Source organism: Acromyrmex echinatior, chromosome 7 (genome assembly GCF_024713525.1).
Source record: "Acromyrmex echinatior isolate Ae372 chromosome 7, ASM2471352v2, whole genome shotgun sequence".
NCBI classification, from domain to species: Eukaryota; Metazoa; Arthropoda; class Insecta; order Hymenoptera; family Formicidae; genus Acromyrmex; species Acromyrmex echinatior.
Window position 1 is genome coordinate 12,043,376 of NC_141858.1, and position 21,410 is coordinate 12,064,785.

The window sequence follows — 21,410 nt, forward strand, 5'->3', positions numbered from 1 at the left end:
ATAACGTCGATTGCCGTGTGTGGGAAGACGTGTTTTCGTCCTTACAACGTACGCGATAATTTGTAGTCCGAATAAAAATCTATCTCGGTCCATAAATTCCTAATTAATCGAAAATAGCTTCGCTAAAAAGTCAATAAGATGTCCAATAATAAAAAAGGACAATAGGTTTTTTTTATTCTAAATAATGCACACAATGTATTCTTAATTTAATTCTATTAAATTATCTGCATTTAACTTTTTCTTTAGAAAAAAATTAATATCGATAATTATTTAAGTTACGTGAAATTTTTATTTATTTTTATTTTCTTACTTTATATAAGATCGATGTTAATTATATCCTAATGTTTAAAAAAATCTCAAACATTTATTGGGGATTAATATCAGAGCTTACCGACTCGTTCGAGGAATGACAGGAAAATATAAGAATTTATGGATAAGTATAATTCAGTCATTCAGTAGCCTTCATTTAAAGAAATATCGTGTATTTCAATACAGAGTGAGAAATTCCAAATGCCTGTTCGGTCATTTAGTGATACATTGATCTATCGCTATACACCGGCACTGCATTTAGCACGTATTGCTGCATACCGCAGTTTCACATGCAAAATCCAATGTGACGCGACGTTTATATTCCTAACTCAACCAATATTTTAATGCGTTAGCCATTAATATACAATACACAAATTATATGTTCGTCAACGTACCCGTTCTAATCGTTCAAATATAATGAAATACAGAAATCCTATCGATTATAACTATTATAGTAAAGAAAGAACTGTTTTGCAGAAGTATAAAAAATTAGGCTATAGATATAGATTTGAAAATAATTATTAGGTGTTGGAATTAATTCGTAGCGTTTTACAAGAGATGGGAAGTACTTTCATTAATGTATTTTTTAATGCTCATGTGAAATAAATAACATTCTTTCATTAAAAAACGCTACGAATTAATTCCAACACCTAATATGTTCACTCAAAAAAATATTCTACAATATCATTCATCAGTTCCGTGTTAATGTTAGAGGATTTTCCATTTATATATGATTTCAAGAGGATGCTTTACAAAATAAAGGAATTTCGTGTAACTTATAATTTTAGGTGTTGGATAAAAAAATAGTTATGTAAAATGCTCAAGCACGATGATAATGTTATTTAAATTAAAAGTTTTGATGTTCTAGCAATCAACTTGAGCATCCTACATAATAATCAAGTATTTTCAGATCTGACCTAATTGACCTAATTTTTATATACTTCAGTAAAACCGTACATTCTATATACAACTGATTATAAACGTGCAACCTGATCGAATATAAGCGATGAAAAACATCAACATTGAAATTAATTTTATGACAGACTTCCGCCGATACGTCTATAAACACGAAAGCAAAAGTAATTAAGCGTCTGTGTATCGGAAGGATGTACAATATCATTATCATGTGATGTTCAATTATTATGCACCGTTTAATAAATTATTAAAAAAATCATAGTAATAAGGAAACAATATGTAACTTAAGTAATAAAAAAATTCACGAAAAAAAAGAATGAGATTAAATGTATTTTTTTTTTATACAATTTAATCTGTCGTTCTTGAAAGTATCAGACTGATCGTTTGTAAATTTTTTTTTACGCTTTTTTTATATGACATAAATTTAATCCATGGTATGAATTTTCACGTCATGAATTGTTTCCGACAAGTGCAGCAAATACATACACGCTATGTCAGGTTTTGCGCGTTTCCTCTCTGTTACGAATTTTCCGATAAATTGGAATGTTTCAGAGTAAAAATTTAACAGGAAAAGCATAAATGGATATCAAAATTTTCTTTTCTATTGAAATTCTGTTGAACTGTTTTCTTTTCTATTGAATTTGAGTCGTACTTTAACAAAATTGTTATTCCATTGCCATGATGATTTTATAAATCGAAGATTATGGTCACAGAAACTTTATTCGAAATTTGTCAGATAAACATATTTATAATTAAATATAATAAAAAAGTTCCATGACTATTTCGTGCATTCTGCATGTACATTTATAATTGTAAACACTGATATTTCATGTACACGTCCTCCAAAAAATTACAAGTAGAAATACGTTTAACGTTATCTCCGAGACAACACACATCGCGTTAGAAAAGACATCCGTTGCAGCATTCGGGATTTGCAGTACTCCAAAAAACGCAGTGCTCGAGCAATGCCGATAATCGCGTATTTATTGCACTGAAAATTCTCCGAGTACTCCGGCCTGCCTCATTGCATTCGAATTAACGCATTCCTTTAGAACGCGTACTTTGACAATGATCGTTAAATATTAACTAGACAATTATTATGTGCGGTGATTTCTTATAGAAATCGTTCTTAACTATTATGTACGACAAAATTAGTCGACCTCTTACTGTAACATCTACATCGATCGTCGCCATGCATCTCGGTGGCCTCCTCCACCTCCCCCACTTCCTCCACCTCCTCCTCGAGTTGATGAGTAATTCTATAACATGAGATAAGCAATCTCTAGCTAAAGCTACCGTCTTATTTTAATGGTACTTTGTTAAATAGTTTTCTCTTTATTCCACAATATCGTTTAGAAAAAAAAACGAAAAATCCTTGCTTCAGCTACCTTTTTATTTCGAAGTCACATTGGCAATATATTACTAGTTAAAAGCAAAAATATTAAAACACAATTTTAGAAGAAACAACTTTAACTTCGATTTTTCTCTTTTCCCAGTTTTATCACGCTTAACTCTTAATTTCAATTATGCTATCTCAACATTGATTAGATTATTATATTCTTTACTTAATTTAGCAAGTATTACGTGGCCTCCAAGAATTCTTATTACAGAAAGAACAATTTTGCCGAATCTAAAAGTTTTCTTGTCGAAATATCTGAAAAATCTAAATACAGATCTGAAAATAATTTTGGATTACCAAAATAATGATATATGTCGATCAATCTGGTAACAATAATATCAATAATGTCAAAATTTTTGACGCAAAATTTCTCATCAGGTTTGACTGTCTTAATTGTTTTGATGGTTCAACAAAATTATTTTCAGATCTGTATCTAGCCAAATTTTTACACTTTAGCAAAAGTAATTCTTTTCATATACGCCGTTCAGTTCATATTACATGGAAGATACGAATGTAAGACAAACCAAAAAAAATGAAGAAACATACCCCTCGTTGATTGTAGCCGTGCTGAGCATTCTGGTGCTGTGTATTCTGGTAATTGTTCCGCGAGGATTGCTGACGATTATCGTAATTATGACGATGATACTGATAATCCGAAGATGGATAATTCGACTGACGCATGCCATAACTTGGTCCTGATGTCCACGTTCTACGCACATGACTCGAACTGGCGCTGTTGTAACCGCTGTTGTATCCGGACTGGTATTCATTCCGATAACCTGGAAGCAAATGCACGCGGGAATATTTAATATACATTAGATATGCAAAGGGAAAGTCCGTATACCTATATTTGCGCACATAGAAATAATCGAGCGGCAATAAAGGCCCAAAAAGTATATCCGGCTTAGGATTTAATCTCTCAATAAATATTTTCATGAATTAGTTGCACTAAGAACGCGTAGTTATTCTCAATAATTAACATAGAGGCATGCGAGAGGGACGGGAAAGGGAAACAGGCGGGCGCAATAAAGCTGGCTAGATGAATGGGAGCGTGCCGGCGCGTGTCCCTAGTTCCCAAATAATATGCAGCGTGCGTAGGATTCGGTAACGTCACTCGATAAGCACTCGGCCGCGCCGTGAAACGTCATAATAGCGCTACCAGACCCATCGTTAATAAGGGATTTTCGAAAGCGCACTTGGACGGGGAAGGAGAGCGAGATGCACGGTGTACACATCGCTCTCGGTGTCGTCAATACCTACCGTTTCCAGTTTGAACAGTTTTCAATATTGCCGTTGTCGAGAAACGTCAGATTCCCTCGCGGTCTTCTCTCTCGGAAGTCGATAGAAAAATTGGTAGCGAGATATAATGATTGCACTGACAAAAGGACAAAACAGTACGTCGCTACCGATCCGCGACTTCCCACCTTTGAATATTCATAGCGTTCGAATTGCCAGATTATCATTGCTTTATGATTGTGTTCAGGGGGAATCCGGAATAAGAGAAAGCATCGCGTTTGTTTGATGTGTCGCCATGGATGGAAGTGAATTTTAATTGAATTGATTGCGCGCACACGCGGCGCGTATATTCTTCAGTTAATTAACATTTAAGTAAAGCGTTACTTTGACAGAACTTTAAGTTATTATACTTGATTATGTAAGAACATGTATACTCGGAGAAAAACACAAATGATGGCAACTTTAATGGATGGACAACCATACTATATCTGTATGGAATTAATGTTGTATATGTATAGAATTATTGTATAGAATGTATAGATGTATAGTAATGTATAGAAATATTGTATAGAATTAAAACATATATATATATGTATAATTGAAAATTTTACAGTTACTACGTGAAAAAAATACGTGCTGAGCCTTTATAATTGTCTCACTACGTCTTTTTCTCCGGCAATAAATATACGCAGCGTGCAAAGTTGGAAGATTGCGATAAATGATCCCTCTCGGTGTTTCCGTGAGAGAATCGATGCGAAGACTGACCAGAGAGATCTCGCGGTTTGAAGGAAGTGGCGCTTGGCGAGGAACGCTCTGTATTGTCCGGTGATTTCTGCTCAGTACTTCGTCATTGTACTACATACTTCGACGCCAGCAGCATTCGCGCGAAGTGGCGTAACTCTTTAACCCCCGGGATTCAGCGGCCGTGCATACAAAGGCTATCACTGACGCACGATAATCGTATAGTTTGGTGCAGTCGAGCTCGTAATAGGAGTCGGCAAACACCGTCGATATCATCGAAGACTGAAGGGGCGATCTCGCTTTTGAATACCATACAGTTATAGACTCCTATCGTATCTGTATATGCGTGAGAGAGAGAGAGAGAGAGAGAGAGAGAGAGAGAGAGAAAGGGAGAGTACATTACCCTTTCTCTTCCATCCCGACGTTTCCTCTCATTCTTTCGTGGCAACAATAACATCCCCCGTAGGTTCCAGACGGCCCGCGCCCAACGATTTCGACCCCCAACGATAATCCTCACCCACAGCCTCTGATAGGGGAAAGGAAGGAGGGTTTAACAGTTTACATGTCGGATCATCCCTCGTTATTGTTGCGTTTATGATAATAATGCACCGTTACGGCCAGCTCGCGTGTTGCTTGATTCGTTTCAACCCTATCGCGAACCGAACTCGAACTATGTGTACTCAGATAGGTAGTTAATTAGATCTTCGGTATGCGATACATTCGTCGAAATCCATCGCATTAATCATTCGTGAACGCTAAAATTATTTAACCAGAGAATAGCCTAAGGAATTAATAAACGAATTTAGATCCAAAAATTATTCTGCAATATTAGTACAGTAACATAACAAAAATGTTCAAGTATAAAAAGATCAACGTCGCAAGGTATACAATAGTTTAAGAACAATTTTATTTTTAAAGAGATTCTTTTCTGATTTTTAGAAATTATGTTTTAGAAATAATTATTGAAAATATATATTGTTCTCTTCGCGGAAAAAATTATTTACTGAAGTATCGAAAAATTTAATAAGATACAGCTCTGAAAATGATTCGTTAGACTACCATAATTATGTAGAATTTTCAAGCATAAGCAACGCTGCAAAAAATTTTGACATTTTAGCAACCAGTTTTTGTTACATAATTATTTTGATGGTCTAACAAAATTATTTTGTTTGTTATCCGAATCTTTACCGAAATCGTTCTTTTTTGTGTTTTTAAAATATACATATAATATATAAGAGACTTAAAATTACGTGGAAATTTATAAGCTTTTCTGAAGTATCTAAAAATCAGATAGATATAGATCTAACAATAATTTTAGACTATCAAAATAATTATGTAGGAGGCTCAAGCTGATTACTAGAATGTCAAAATATTCTGCCGGTTCATTCTGATCATGCTGGAGTTTTCTATATAATTATTTTGATGGTCCGACAAAATTATTTTCAGATTTTAAATCCTTCTTTTATCTAAATTTTTAGATACTGCAACGAAATGATTCTTTAAAGAATTTATAAAAAACGTAAAGAATAAAAAGTAAAATAAGTGTGGTGTAAGCGTATATAAAGAATTTCCTTCGACCAAATAAATATAATTACGTGATACATGGCAGAATATTTTGTGGTTCGATCGAAATTGGGGGGAGATTATTTTTCTATGTGCCAAGTAAACATAATTAGTGAATATTCGGAGACAATAAAATCGATGTTTGTTCAAAATAGATCATCGGTTTATATAACAGTCGAGTGATTCGAGAATCATTAGAAATGGAGAAAATGGCGTTGCGTCCAGTTGCCAGACGGAACTTCCACCAATTTCGAGCTGGAGCCGAAATTGTATTGGAAGCCAGACGGAAAAGTATCAAGACCCGAGAAAGAAAGACGATTCGTTTATATGTACGTATACGCGCTATAGTGGGTTCCTCGCTATGGGTATTGGATTGGATTGGATTGCCGCGTCAGCAGTACAAACACTCAAAACCTCGATGTGGGTCGGCCTCTCCCGTTCCTGTTTCAAACTGAAATTACACTTTCCCATCCACCACGTTCGACCTGCCACAATATATAGCTACGTGTTTCTCTCTTGGCTGCATCTTTTGTCCATATCGAACTTATAAATAATGTTCACGAGTCCGCCCCTTATCTCTCGATTCTTCAATGATGAACTTGTCTTTACGTATCGTTTTATTTAGCCTTAACGTGTACTTTTTGGTTTCTACTTCACGTTTACGAGTTTTTATCTTTTGTATAAATAAAGACGTATTTTTATCTCACGATTTTTCGATGAGATCGAAAAAGAAATTATGTTTTGATACGTAAAGTAAAAATTTCAAGTGACTTAGATAATTACAAAAAATTACAATATGCCAGATTTTTCGGAATGGTTTGTCATATTATATGCACAACATTATTTTAAAAATATTTCTCTAGTCATATTCAAAGTAAATAAAACCAGTAATATACCGAAAATTTGACATTAATTTGATATCAATAAACAAATAACTAATTAAATTAAAGCGCATAGATATATTTAAAAGGCAGAGTGTTCTTAGCGTTTTAGCAAGCAAATATGAATCAATGTGATACAAACTGATTAATTGTGAATTAATTACTTTGAAAAGTATAAAAAAGATATTAAAATCTATTAATACTAGATAAAATTGTTTTAACTATATGTTTAAACAATTTTCAGAATAGTAATTAATTTATTGCTACGTGAATTAGTCTTCGACATTAATTTGTCTGTGCATCATGAATCGAGATTTTCACCATCAGCTGGATGGCTAAACCTTGACCTCCGTTCTTTTTTTAGAAATCGCCAACCTTTCCTTTACGTACATATAATTCCTATGAAAGCAGTTCTCTCCCGATCTTATATGCTTATGGTGGGTGTAGGTAAATATTGTACAACACGTGTAAGTAAAAGGCATAGGCTACATAAACGTTCCCTTCTTTCTCTCCATCTTGTCCTCCTTTTATGCAGAAGCATGTACGGAGCATCTCTTATCAATCAGAGACGTGGACAAGTTGAATGGAGTACCTATTTCAATTTTCCATCGTATCACAAATCGTAATTTTTAGCCGCGAATTTTTAGCCACTTTACTCGACTTTATTCAACGGAACAAGAAAATAAAGAATTATCCAGTTATATTTGTTCAATAGATTTTTACTTTCTCGTTTAATCGAATTTATCGAGTTCAGCTTCAAATACGTCTAATTTATAAAAAAAGAAATTATCCAGAGTACAAAGTTCGATAGAAACATTTTAACGCGTATAATGAACATGAGATCAATCGATGCAATCAGTTCTCTCATATATATTAATGTTTATATTTTAAACGAACCATATTTATGTGAAAGGTGTTTATATTATATTATATATATATATATATATATAAAATCTTTATTGAAAAATATATTTTTATAATTTATTTATTTTATTATTTATTATCATTTTTGTTATAAATTAAAATTTAAACAATAATAAAAATTAAATGTATTTACATAAGTACTTAAATATTCAAAATAGCTTATGCAAAATTTCATTGCGATTCATCAATTAGTTACAAAGTTCGATAAATATTTTGTTTATTTACGTGAGGACAATTAATCTCTGCATCGCAATGTAACTTTACATAAATCATCTTGAATGGTTAAAGTACTTATATAAAAAATTGAGATTTTTGTATACATTACTTTATAATACATTTCCATGTATTTCTATTATTTCTATTAGAGCACAGATAAAATAAATATTATTTCTTACTCTGAAATAATTTTGGGTCCAGATGACATACCATCGTTTTTTGTATTACCTGTTTTTAAATGCAATCTAGAATAATCTCCAATTTTTTTATCTTTTATTATTTTGAAATATCGATCATATCTCCTTAAATCACATCTCGCTCAAAATTATCAATTCATCACTGAAGACGCTGTAATCGCGCTGATTACGTTGCTTATAGGCTTATGGTATGTATTACTTATTAATTTGTGAATTTCAAACCTTCGTATTCAGAATCCGAACGGCAAAGCTTACGTGCAACGCTAAGAAGAAAGTAAAAGGGGTGATGGAAGCGGGACAAGGGGAGAGAGCCCGCATGTACGAACTACCTGGTTGCAAGAACAATGCGTACACGTTCTCCCCCATAAAACTCAGCACCCAATGGTACAAGATGGCGCCACCACCAGGCCAAAGTACCACTCGGGCGATTTCCGGTGGCTTTGTTCCGCCCACCACTCTTGCAGAGCACAGAGCGGGAGAAGACGAAGAGGAAGGGGGAGGATCGATGAAACCCGTGGATGAAGGCGCGCCTTTGAGGCCACCGCATGCTTACGATGCGTGTGCGTAAAATATAAAAAGGCTTTTCCTCTATGAAGCCAGTTAGTCAGCATACAGAATTTTTTCCGTCGCGCTTCTTGACGCATCATCCCCACGCGTCTCTCTGTTCGAGCCATCTTCTTTTTTCATTATAATATTTCAGTTCGTTCCTCTTCTTCATCTTCACTTCTGTCTTCATTTTTATCTTTAACTTTGTTTTCGTCTTCGTGGAAAGAATGATTTTGCTGGAGTAACGGTTTAGTTATAGATACAAATATTTGAAAATAATTTCATTGGACTGTCAAAATAATGATGTAAGACCTTGCTCAAATATGAGCAAGGTTGCAAAGAGTTTTGATATTCTACTGACAATGAGAGCAAAGTATTTGCAACTATAATTGTATGGCTAAGAACTCTATTTTTACGGTTATTATACTGTTATAATCTTAATAATAATAATATATGATAGTTCTTTCACATACAAATATAAAAAAATTGTACTATAAATTACGATAATTTCGAATATTAATATAGTAAAATATCAAGATATAAATGGTAAATAGAATAAACATTTTTATTCGATAAATGTAATTGTAATTATAGTGAATATAACTATTTTCTTAAATTTACTTACTATTTATGTGGTAATAATAGCTAAAAAATATATTAAGAAAAGACCACAAATTTTCAAGCAATGTGTGTGATTATTATTAATAGCTGATATATTTCCATAGTTAAAATAATTATAAAATATTATTATATATATATATATAATTATAATATATTGTCCCAAAAACTGACTATAAATTATAGTTAAATTATGATAATTGCAATCATTTTTTTTCTCAATGTCTAACAACCACTAGCAGTTTGAGCATCCTACATAATTATTTTGATGGTCCAATAAAATTATTTTTAGATTTTCATCTAGCTAAATTTTTAGATACTTCAATCAAACCGTTCTTTCCGTGCATCATCTTCGCCATCGTCTTCGTCTTTATCTACTTAAGTATACCATCATTACGTCGTTTTCGACTTTGTCTTTGACTTCGTCTCTTCATCGTCATCTATAAAACCTTTGTATTCAGCTTCGTTTCCTTCTTCCGCATTTTCTCCCCGTTTTTTCGAACAAGTATTCGTGCAGGAGTTTGCGCTGCAGAGAAGAAACGAAGCGACTGCGACTCCAAGTTCTCCACTTTCTTATTTCTTCCATCCCCACTTCCGTCTTCCTCCAGTTGCGAGTCGGCGGTAATGGAGGCCCTCGAAGGCGGCTCTTCTAGCGCCTCGACGAGCCGGTCGACGAAACGAAACGGAATGAAACGAAATGAGACGAGACGGCATGAGAACCAAGACGGCATTTACTTCCAACGATTCGCGAGATTCCTCTTTTCGCTTACTCTTTATTTCCTATCTTCTTCTCTTCTCCTCATTTCGATATTTTTTATTCGTTTGAGGAAAGAATCTAACGCGTGTTCCCTCTTTCAGATATTTATTTAATTTATTAATATATTAATAAAACAGAATAAATATATGAAATTTATTTCATTCACATTTATGTTGCGACAAATTTAAAAAGATTTTTTTCTTAAACGAGAAAATCGCAAACCCGTGATCTCCACATTACAAGTAATTAGAAGTAAAGAACTTTTTGCGAATTAAGCTTTATATATTAAATTTAATAGAAAATTTATTAAAAAGAGAGAGAGGTGGAACAGTTTTCATAATCATAAATATGAAGCACTCTCCACAAATTGACATTCTATATATAAAAAAAAAATTAATTAAAAAATAGTTTTATTGAAAAATATTTATTTTTATAACAATTTTAATATTTTGTTATTTATAATTTCAACTAACTTACACAGTCTTAACATAGTAATTGAATATAATAAAACAAAATTACAACTAATAAGTATATAAAATTAATAAAATAAAAAATCCATAAATAAACCTATTGATCAGTGAATAGATAGAATACAAAACTTATGAAGGTAAAATAAAATTAATTGTTTACGCTTGTAAACTGCCATTCTAGCGTATATATTAATTTGCCTTGTTTTCTCATAAGTATTTAATGTGTGACCCCGAACACTCTTAATATGAAAAACGGTAAAATATAAAAATAAGTGACAGATAATTATTTATAGTGTAGTAAGATGAGGAAAGATGCAAAAACTTATACCTGACCTTTAATACGTGTATCTTTTACTACAAAGACAATATTAAAGTATTTCTAAATGGTAAAAAAATTACTTTTGCATCACAAAAATCATTAATGCACGTGCATTCTAAGTCGAATCACTATCATCTTAGATACGAAACATAATAAAAGAGCAACAAGATAAGACAATTGTATAATATTAATTATATTAACCTAAACACTTTGGATTACCCCAAACAAGAAATAAAATCCATGGTACCCCATGACTTTATGCTATTCCGATTTCCTATATGAAAAAAATTCATATTTCATAAAAATTCACAAAAACAAATGGAGGCTATATTGTGCAAGATATTATTGTATTCTTCTCGTTTATTTTTTGACTGTACATGTATCGATCTCTTCGCTGCGACAACCACGTGTTAATTTTAAAACGAAATCGTGATGGGCGATATTGAAATTACGTTGACCAAAGCATCCCATAGGCGCATGTTTATTTCGATAGACGACAATCCGACGGTAACAATTTCAAAACCGTATCTGCTAAATGTTCGGCCGTTTGTCGAAACAATTCAATCTACGCCTCGATGAGCTTTGGGAATCAGCGAAACCGAAACTCGAGTGCGGAAAAGCTCCGATTTCCAACCGGCTCGTGAGTATTCAGCAGAGCTTTCCAATTGGCGTTTCGATATCGATGACTGGACGAGTCCCGCGATGGCACGGAAAGAGACGGACGGAGAAGCCACTCGTTCCCATTCGTTTCTGTGTGACCGATTCTATCTACATTTAACGACCGCTTTACTGTAGGCGTCCGTTAAAGCGGAAATACGCGTAATTATCATGTCCTTTGCGACTGGAACTGAATACAAAATTTTTATCTATTTGGATAAAATGGCTCTAAATCCCAAATAATTTGTTTACTTCGAAAACTTCTACTATTCAATTGTGTAATTCAATTAATGTGCGTATATCTTATAAGCGTGCATTGCATAATATCATCGATAAATATATTGAAATCAGATAAGTTATTTTAATAGATTATATTTATTTGACAGCAAATTTGAGTAAAATAGTCATAATTTTTTAAAACCATATAAATGTTAAGTGATTTTTTTGGACACCCTGTATTTGAAATGTAGATATTAAAATATGCGGTAAATTATCAGTACGACATTTTTTCTTCAAATGCTGTCTTTTATACAGCGTGTAAAAAAAAATCATTCAGCATTTATATGGTTTTAAAAAATTATAATTATTTTACCCGAGTTTGCTGTCAAATAAATATAATATATTAAAATAATTTATCTAATTTTTAATATATTATTTTAAAAAATCATTTATAAGATGCACACCATGAAGTATAAGTACTGAGAAAAATTTTTGGTTGAAAATGGATGAACCAGAAGATCATATCAATCAGAATTCTGCACTGAAAGAAAAGATTGGCTGCTGCAGCAAATTTAGATGGTAAAATATGGCATAGCATTTTTAATTGATAGCAGCAGCCAATTTTTGGTTGCGTTAGTCTATCGAAATCTTATACTGACATTGCGGATAGGCTAAGACAAAAATTGGCTGTTGCAGCCAATTAAAAATGCTATGCCATATTTTATCATCTAATTTGCAGCAGCAGCCAATCTTTTCTTTCAATGGATGATTATCTCAATTAGGATTATAATAGATTTAACCAGAAAATTCTGACTTGTCCATTTTTAACCAAAATTTTTCATTTAACCATTTTTTTCAATATAGAATGCATAAACTCATGAAGCTTGCTAGAACGTTAAAACTTTTTGCAGCATTATATCGATTCTTAAACGTTCTAATTATTTTGATAATTATTTTGATATAATCCAACAAAATTATTTTCGAATCTGTACCTAAATGTTTAGATACTTCAACAAAAACATTCTTTCCGTGTGTACATGTCTAAAAATTATAACTCACATTGAGCGTAAGAAGCACATACTTAACGTGTATATCTACATAGCATTATGTCTATATAGTATTATTAAAGGTACAGAATTTTCGACGATTTCCGAGTTTCGATTCTTAGCGACGCGATGCGGTTTTGTAGGCGCAAGCATTTCTATCTCGAACGGTTTTTACCTTCGACCGTCGCGACGCAAAGCATTCGGAGATGGCAAACGCGGAGAAGTGCGGAGGCAGGACAGGACCGAGCACAAGCAGAGAAGCGAGACAAAAAGAGGGAAGATCAGAGAAGGAGGAACACTTGACCCTCTGCTTGGCTGCCTGCCGCACACAGCTGATCCCGAAGCTGCTCCAGCGAATCCTCGTTCGCGCGCGACGTGCGTTAATAAACGTATCGAGAGTGTGTTGGTAACTTGATCGTCCGTGCTCTCTTCCTATTTCTTTTCCACTGTTCCTTTCCGTTTTACTTCTCTCCAACTAATTCCTCCTTATCACTTCCTCTCTTCTTTTTTACCGTCCTCGATGCTTTCCGTTCCGTCTCTCTGCGAGTATTCTTACTCCTACTCGAAGTTCTCACAATCGTCGATTCACACGACTCCTCTCTTCCAACTTTGTTCCGTCAGCTTTTCTACTTCTCGTTACTTAAATCGTCCTATCTCCGTTTCGAATTCAGTAATCAGTTCGCACGCGCAACATGAAAGTGTACTTCTTAACTGATCTGTTTTTTTATTTCGAGAGCTATTGATTATGTACGATCTTAGTAATTTCGTAAAATTTTAAGGAATTAATAAAAAATAAAGAATTCTGAAATATTTAAAAATATCTACCGATTATGCAAGGAAAGAATAGTTTTGCAAATTTTAAAATTTAGCTATAAATGCAAATTTGTAAGTAATTTTGTCGGACCATATAAATAATTATGTAACGATCGAAGGTAACAAGTTTATTTCCAGATCTGTATCTAGCTAAATTTTTTTCTTCAGCAAAATCTGTTCATACAGACACTGAGAAAAATGTCTGAGATGGACGAACCAGAAGATTCTGATTGTATCAATCAGAATTCTGGTTATCTCAACTAGAATTCTAACAGACTAGAAAATTTTGATTCCATTTTCAATCAGAATTCAATTAATTCAATCAGACATTTTTCTCAGTAGAAATACATAAAAATATCGTAATATTCGCATAATGAATAATTATTAAAATTGCACGATATTTATAATTAATATTTATAATTTAAAACGATTTAATATTTTAACATGATTAATATTTGCAATGAAACATTCTTCCGAAGTACAACGGATTTGTTACGAATGCACTAGTTTTCAATGAGAAAAACATGGTAAATAACATCCGAAAATAGTCGCACTCGTCGCTTCTGCGACGTTCCCCAAATTCTGCGGTTCTTGCATCCACTCTCGTGCTGCGTACGCAACCTCGGAACATATTATGCGTGTACGAGGACAGATATCTATATATGCGTACACCCATACACCCTCGTAACCGACGCACATTTATGGGGGAGCATCAGGAGAAAGGACGACCAGGAGATGCGTGAGTAACGTGTTGACTCTTGCGATCGTGCTCCTAATTTATTTACCATTTTACAGGGGAAGTCGGATTTTTCGACCTCATGGTTGGCAAACTCTCTTTTAATATCCGAGATGTTTGAATCTGATCGAGTACGATCATTCATATTTATTCGGAATCAATTGTTACGAATGAAGGTGATTTATTTACGTGCAGAAAGAAGAAACAACTGTCAGGAAATAAGTTAATAATTTTTATTTCGCGCGACAACACACGTTGTTTCTAATTTTCTTTCGCAGTTGATTCTTTTCCACGCGAATATATCGAAAGACGACTTGATTCGCATATCTTTCGTATATCTTTGGCCAGACACGCCAAGCTGCGAACGCTCGCTGGTGAACGCGAAAGAGACACAACTCGGTGGCAGTCGTGTCAGAGGCGACCAATAAATTTATCGAGCGGGTGTTGGCATGGAGACTGCCGGACAGAGCTCGGTTGGATGGCCCGGAGGGCGATGAGAGGGCACTCGAGAATCCTCCATGAGACCGTCACGGAGAAATTGGAGGCAGCTACGGCACCCACGGCACCCATGGCCCAGGAGAGAAGGGAGGAGAGAAGAGGGACGTGTTCGAAGGTAAACTGTACGTAGGTGCGCGGAAGTAAGAGAGAGACGGAGAGGACCGCCAAGCGGAAGTGGGAAGAGGAGGAAGAAGAGGAAGGATATCGATTCCTCGCGGTGATCCAATCAACGATGGCGCCTTATCTGGCGCCTTTACCGGCGTTATAATTTATCTCCCGTTGATGATATGATACGTTCACGTTTGGTGCCGTACGAATAATTTTTAACTGTAAGCCTGTATAAATTAATAGACGAAGTTATGAGATCTAACGTTCGAGCGACAACGCACGGAATGTTTATCATTATAAATATGAATGTTTGTGTTAATCTTCTAAATCAATCTAATCATAAAATTTATTATTTCATGGAAAGGACGATTTTGCTAAAATATCTAGAAGTTTAGCTAAACTTGAAAATAATTTTGTTGGACTATTAAAATAATTATGTAGGAAATTTAAGTATACTGAACAATGCTGCCAAAAATTTTGATATTCTAAGTAACAGCCAATTTCAGTGTCCTGTATAATTATTTTGATAGTTCAACAAAATTATTTTCAGAAATCACGCTAAATATAAACGTTTATTAAACTAAATTAATCTAAACATAAAATTTATTAGTTGATGAAAGATTTTGCTGAAATAGCTAAAAATTTAACTAGATCTAAAAATAATTTTGTTGAATCGTTTCGTAATTATGTAGAAAATTCAAACTATAATGAGTCTTGCAAAAAATTTTAAAATGGCATCAGCTTAAGCGTTCTCCAATTGATTGATCCAATTGTTGATTCAATATAATTATTTTCAGATTTGTATCTAGCTAAATTTTTTAAACCGTTCTTTTTTGCGTGTCTTTTTATTTAAAATTATATATATAACTGATATAGTTCTCTCTCTCTCTCTCTTGAAATATATATATTAGGTGTTGGAATTAATTCGTAGCGTTTTACAAGTGATGGGAAGTACTTTCATTAATGTATTTTTTAATGCTCATGTGAAATAAATAACATTCTTTCATTAAAAAACGCTACGAATTAATTCCAACACCTAATAATATTTATAGCACATAACTTCCTCTCCTAAATTTGAAGTCTAATCATAACAGCGTCCCGATAGTTCGAATTAGAATAGGATCAGCATTGACTATTCGGAATACTACGGAATAATATTATTTTATAAAACAAAGGAAGTCTCGTAAAATTCAGGTCAGCAGAGAATCAGACTAAAATAAAATAAACTGAAATTCTAAACTAAACTAAAACTATATAAACTAAACTAGAAACAAGATTACTTTAAAAGATTTGCAATAACTTTCAAAGTTTGCAAAGTTTATTTTTTGTCACCTAAACGTTAACGTTAAATAACATTTAGCAAAGACATATTGATTCATTCAATATAAGAATTCATTGAGAATGATTAAATATCAAACTGAAAAGAGAAAATATTTTACGAGATATTTTATAATAATATATTCTGTAAAATATCAAATACATAAATTAATTTTTCGATAATTTCGCCCGATACTCTGCCTAAATTTCTGCGTAACATTTATACGCAAAATTGCTAGAGATGGCAGCGCCCAATTTATGTTTCACGCATTTATTACCACGGAGCCAATATTTTCGTTGTTTATGACAGAGCAAAGCGAATATCGGAAAAATCCGGGGAATACGAAAACAGCAGAGGGGAAAAGAAGAGAGAAATATATTTCCCATAGTTAGCTACTTGCCCGCTCTTCAGATCAAGCCGATTGCGCTGTTCAAATCTCGCTGTCATTGTATCGGTTTTTAACGTAATGGCGCCCAGGGAAAAAATGCAATGCACTCTTACGCTTTTACGTATACTAGCCCTTAAACGCCTTTTCGGTATGGCATATCCGGCTTTCTTTTTCCAATGCTTTTCCAATGTTTCTTCCAACGCTTATAACTTTTTATTAATAAAGATATACATTTGTTTAGTATCATTATGTTCCTCAATATCTGGCGTTTCGATTGAAAAAAATTTTTTACAGTACATTCATTTTTCATGAAAGTTATAAACAATCGAATTGTTATGCTGAATTAGTTATGCCCGTTTCCAGTGTATTGTCCTAATAGCAGTAGTGTGGTATTTAAAAGCTAGAATCCATTTGAGGAATGTATTAGGTGTTGGAATTAATTCGTAGCGTTTTACAAGTGATGGGAAGTACTTTCATTAATGTATTTTTTAATGCTCATGTGAAATAAATAACATTCTTTCATTAAAAACGCTACGAATTAATTCCAACACCTAATACAACAAAAAAAATAATTAATAAAGGAATTGATTAATTTTAAGGTGGATAATTAAGCTCATTTGAGATAAAGGGAAATTATGTGCAAACATAAACTTCTAGATTAAATCGAAATTTTTGATTCACGGAATAAAAAAATAATATAGTCTTTTAGTAAAGGGATTTTAGCAAAAAGAACTTTATGACTTATTTTGATCATCATTTTCGCATCGAATGCCTCGAAAATATGGATTTTTCCCACTGATGTCACACTCTACCTACGTGATACCACTTGAAACATTCAGTGCCGGACGCACTCTTCATCATTGATGTAGCACTGGTAATGGAATGCACAAAATTCTGATTAAAATTGTAAATTTCGATTCATTTTTTTTTTCGTTATATATTTTCCTATTTTTCTTTTCCCTTTTATCCATTTGCTTTCACTCCATTCTCTCTCTCTCTCTCTCTCTCTCTCTCTCTCTCTCTCTCTCTCTCTCTCTCTCCAAAGTAAACTCTTCTCATGTTAAATTCTCGATAGCGTCAAGCAAACGTTTCGAAGAATAGTCAAGCAAATAACTTCATTTTAAAAAAGGTGAAAGTTCTCGCACCTGAAGTAGACCGTATTGGGTACAGTTACTACAAGAGACTTCTCTATCCCGAGGACCGCGATTAGGTGATATCTGATCCTATACATGATCACTTGGTAAAGTAAACGAGAAGGGCACGCGGACGGAACGAGACTGAAGAGTCGCAGTGCGGAAGATCCCGAAGAGCAAGAAAAGCGTCGCAAAGGTGGCTGTTCGACAAAAGAGAAAACCGATGGAGAAAGGAACAAGGAAAGGTATATCGAAACTTAACGAAAAAGAGATGAACGACGAGACATACGATAAAAAGAGAGGAAAGTAATAGAAGTGACAAGGAGAGATGAAGAAAAGAAGAGAGACAACAAGACAAGACGTAGGTATAGGAACGAGTATGTTGAAGAAGAGGAAGAGGAAGAGAATGGTCCTTGTGCAGCAAGGACCCCAGGATACCGGCAAGGAGTATCCTAGAATTGTCGAGGATGCTTCACTCCCATCGCCCTCTTTTTCGTGCCCTTTCTATGGCTCCCCGTTCCCTCTTTCTTCCTCTTCCTCGATTCTTTTTCCGGGTTGTAAATATGCCCCACTCTGTCCCATCAGGACTTATTCCTCGCAAAGGGAATCGTCGTCTCCTACAAGCGCTACACCACGAGGGGGTACCGACATCAGGGGACGTCCTTTTTCCTTTACTCTAACGGACTTAGGCGTGGCTCGTTTCTTCTTCCTTTCTCTTCCACCCTCGTTTCATACCCCGCAAGACTTTGATACGGATTGCGAAATCAAGAGCTCTCTGAAAAGCCTAAAGTAGTTGACAAGGTAGGTGCGTCTGGTCTTGGCTTCATCACGCGAAACATTCGTTTTACATTTAAAAAAAAAGTCATTTATTTCTCTTTTCGTGATAATTTTTAAAAGAAGACTGACAACGTTTGAGTCTTTAATACTTGGTGTCTGTATGAAAATGGTCCACCATAAAAATGCTAGAAACGTCAGAAACGTAGATAAAAGGAAAGAGGATCCGCTTTCGAAGATTCCGCATTCGGCCAATAAAATGCGGCCCATCACACACGATCGTTAGTCAAGTTCTTGAAGATACGAAACTGGATCCTTCTGGAATGGGACGATAGGTCAACAAGTCGAAGCGACCCAAGTTCGAACGGAGAACCGAACTGAAGAGATCTTCACCTAGCCATGGACTTCGAGAAACCTGATACGATTTGCGAGATTCCGAACGGTATCATAGACCCCAAATTTTTTTCAAGTGTGTATTTATATGGTATTTTACGCTTCCGATAGCGAAAGAGACCAGTACTCTTACAGAAATAATATCATTAGAAAATAGATGCATGAAAAGAACAATTTTATTGAAGTATCTAAAAATTTATCTAGATACAGATCTGACAATTTTGTTGGACTATCAAAATAATTATGTACTCAAGCATGATGAGCTATAAAAAATTATTTTTAAGATTCTAGTAACCAACTTAAGCTACATAATTATTTTGATCTAACAAAATTATTTACAGATCTGTGTGTGTGTGTGTCTAGTTACGTTTTTAAATACTTCAGCAAAATTGTTCTTTCCGTGTAAAAAAAGCATCTCGTAGTTATTTTAAATACAAATAAAAGGAGCTTTCCAGCAAGAGACACATATCAATACAAGAGACTCTATCTTTATTTTCCACTAAATATTTAACAAAAATAGAGAACAACTTTTATATTGATATATTTTTTGAAAAGCTCCCTTATTTGTATAACCATATTTGTAATTGACTAAAAAAAATGACTATAAATTATAGTAATTGCAACCACTTTTATGACAATAATAACTATTAACTATAATTATAATCATTTTCGAGGATTGCCAACTATATATATTTGTTGTAAAGTAAATAGAACTGTATAATTATTATTACTAATATCATAGCAGTAATAATCATGGAAACATTATGTAATCATAGTTACAAATCCAAAATTTGTTCTCAACGCAATCATTAAAAATAAATTCTTTTTTATTACGGCGCACGACTTTTGACTCACCTTACGTACATTTCTATTGCGAGAAATGGATTTTAAAGCCACTGAGAGCAATGGTATTGTTCAGACAGTCTATATATAAAAAATCGCTCACTGTAGCGGCGCCTACAAAAATCCGATTCGCCGGATGATCCACCGTTTGCTATGGGAGGGCACAATAGAGGAGATTGAGAGAGTGGTGAAAACTGAAGAGGAGAGGGCGGAAGAAAAAGGGAAAGAAGTCCCGAATTCTTATCCACAATCCTCGTTCCCTCACTTCGCGCGGAAATGAGGTGGAAAACCGCACCCTACTGGGATCGACTCACCTTTTCTTTACGTTCCACGAGGATACTAACGTTGGATTTCGAGCACTACTGCGGTTCCTCGATATTTCAAACGTGTCCGAATCACGGAGCGGGTTCTCGAGGCAACCGAGCGCGAGAAAATCGTACTAAACTGCAAATGAAAAAGAACGTTCACAGAGCCGAGATTCCGCCCGCGAGAAAAAAGAAGAACGCAATAAAATAAAATGGGAATGCTACGCCACGTTTAAAAAAAAAATCATAATTCTTTTAACGAAGGATGTGCGTCTAATATTCGAAAAATTGGCGATTAGATGTTCAATAATATATAAATCTTTTTATGAAAAATAAAATAAAATTTAAAAAGTTTAACAGGTAATTTGACCTTCCAAAATTTGAAGTCTTTTAACGACGATCCCTGAAGGAGAATTTCCAGACATATCAACGTTTATACTGGAACTTTTTGTTACTTAAAATGAAATTTCCTGTTTGATATCGAGCTAGTGTCCTCTCGTTTGGTTAGTACCCTGTAGAGTTTTTATCGTGGAAACGAGTGCGCGTATCGTGGGGCGCGAGAGCTCGTCGACATTTTTGAATTAATCTCATTCGACTGCTCCCTTTATACGGTGGTTCTCCCTCATATATCCCGTGGCGAGTTGTACCTAGCCGCTTCGTGGCTTCAAGGTTAATTGGAATGAAAGCAAAAAAGGAAAGAGCACAACACGAAGGAAAAAGGGGATGCTACAGGGGCGGGTCAAAAGACGGTGATGATTTCCTAAGGATCAACGAACTCTCTGCCAACTCACTTGTCAATACATAGAACTTAAGAAATTTTTGTAAACAAAATCTAACACTGTCAGTCACAAGAGAGCGTTAAAAATTAGATTGAACACTTCTTACGTGGAGACAAATTATCGCTTGATAACATTTTTAGAGATGTAAGTAGAAATTTTGTATTCACTTTTTCGATACTATACATTTCAATAACTTATATCAATAATAATTTCAAGAAAAGAAAAACGATAAAAATATTACATTCAGATTTGGGTGACATGGCAGTCATAGTGTTAAACATAAATAATAGATTAATGCCCGTTCTATCA

General features: G+C 34.2%; 1 protein-coding gene across 1 annotated transcript in view; it reads right to left on the bottom strand.

Annotated features, from left to right (window-relative positions):
* Positions 1 to 465: 465 nt before the first annotated feature.
* The window catches only part of Rat1 (5'-3' exoribonuclease 2 Rat1), a 37,250-nt gene continuing 16,305 nt past the window's right edge, over positions 466 to 21,410 (bottom strand). The window contains exons 16-17 of the mRNA XM_011062769.2: positions 3,170 to 3,402; positions 466 to 2,483 (exon numbers count right to left, since the gene is read on the bottom strand). Of these exons, the coding sequence (XP_011061071.1) occupies positions 2,400 to 2,483; positions 3,170 to 3,402 (317 nt within the window). The 3' untranslated portion in view covers positions 466 to 2,399. The remainder of the gene's footprint in view (positions 2,484 to 3,169; positions 3,403 to 21,410) is intronic.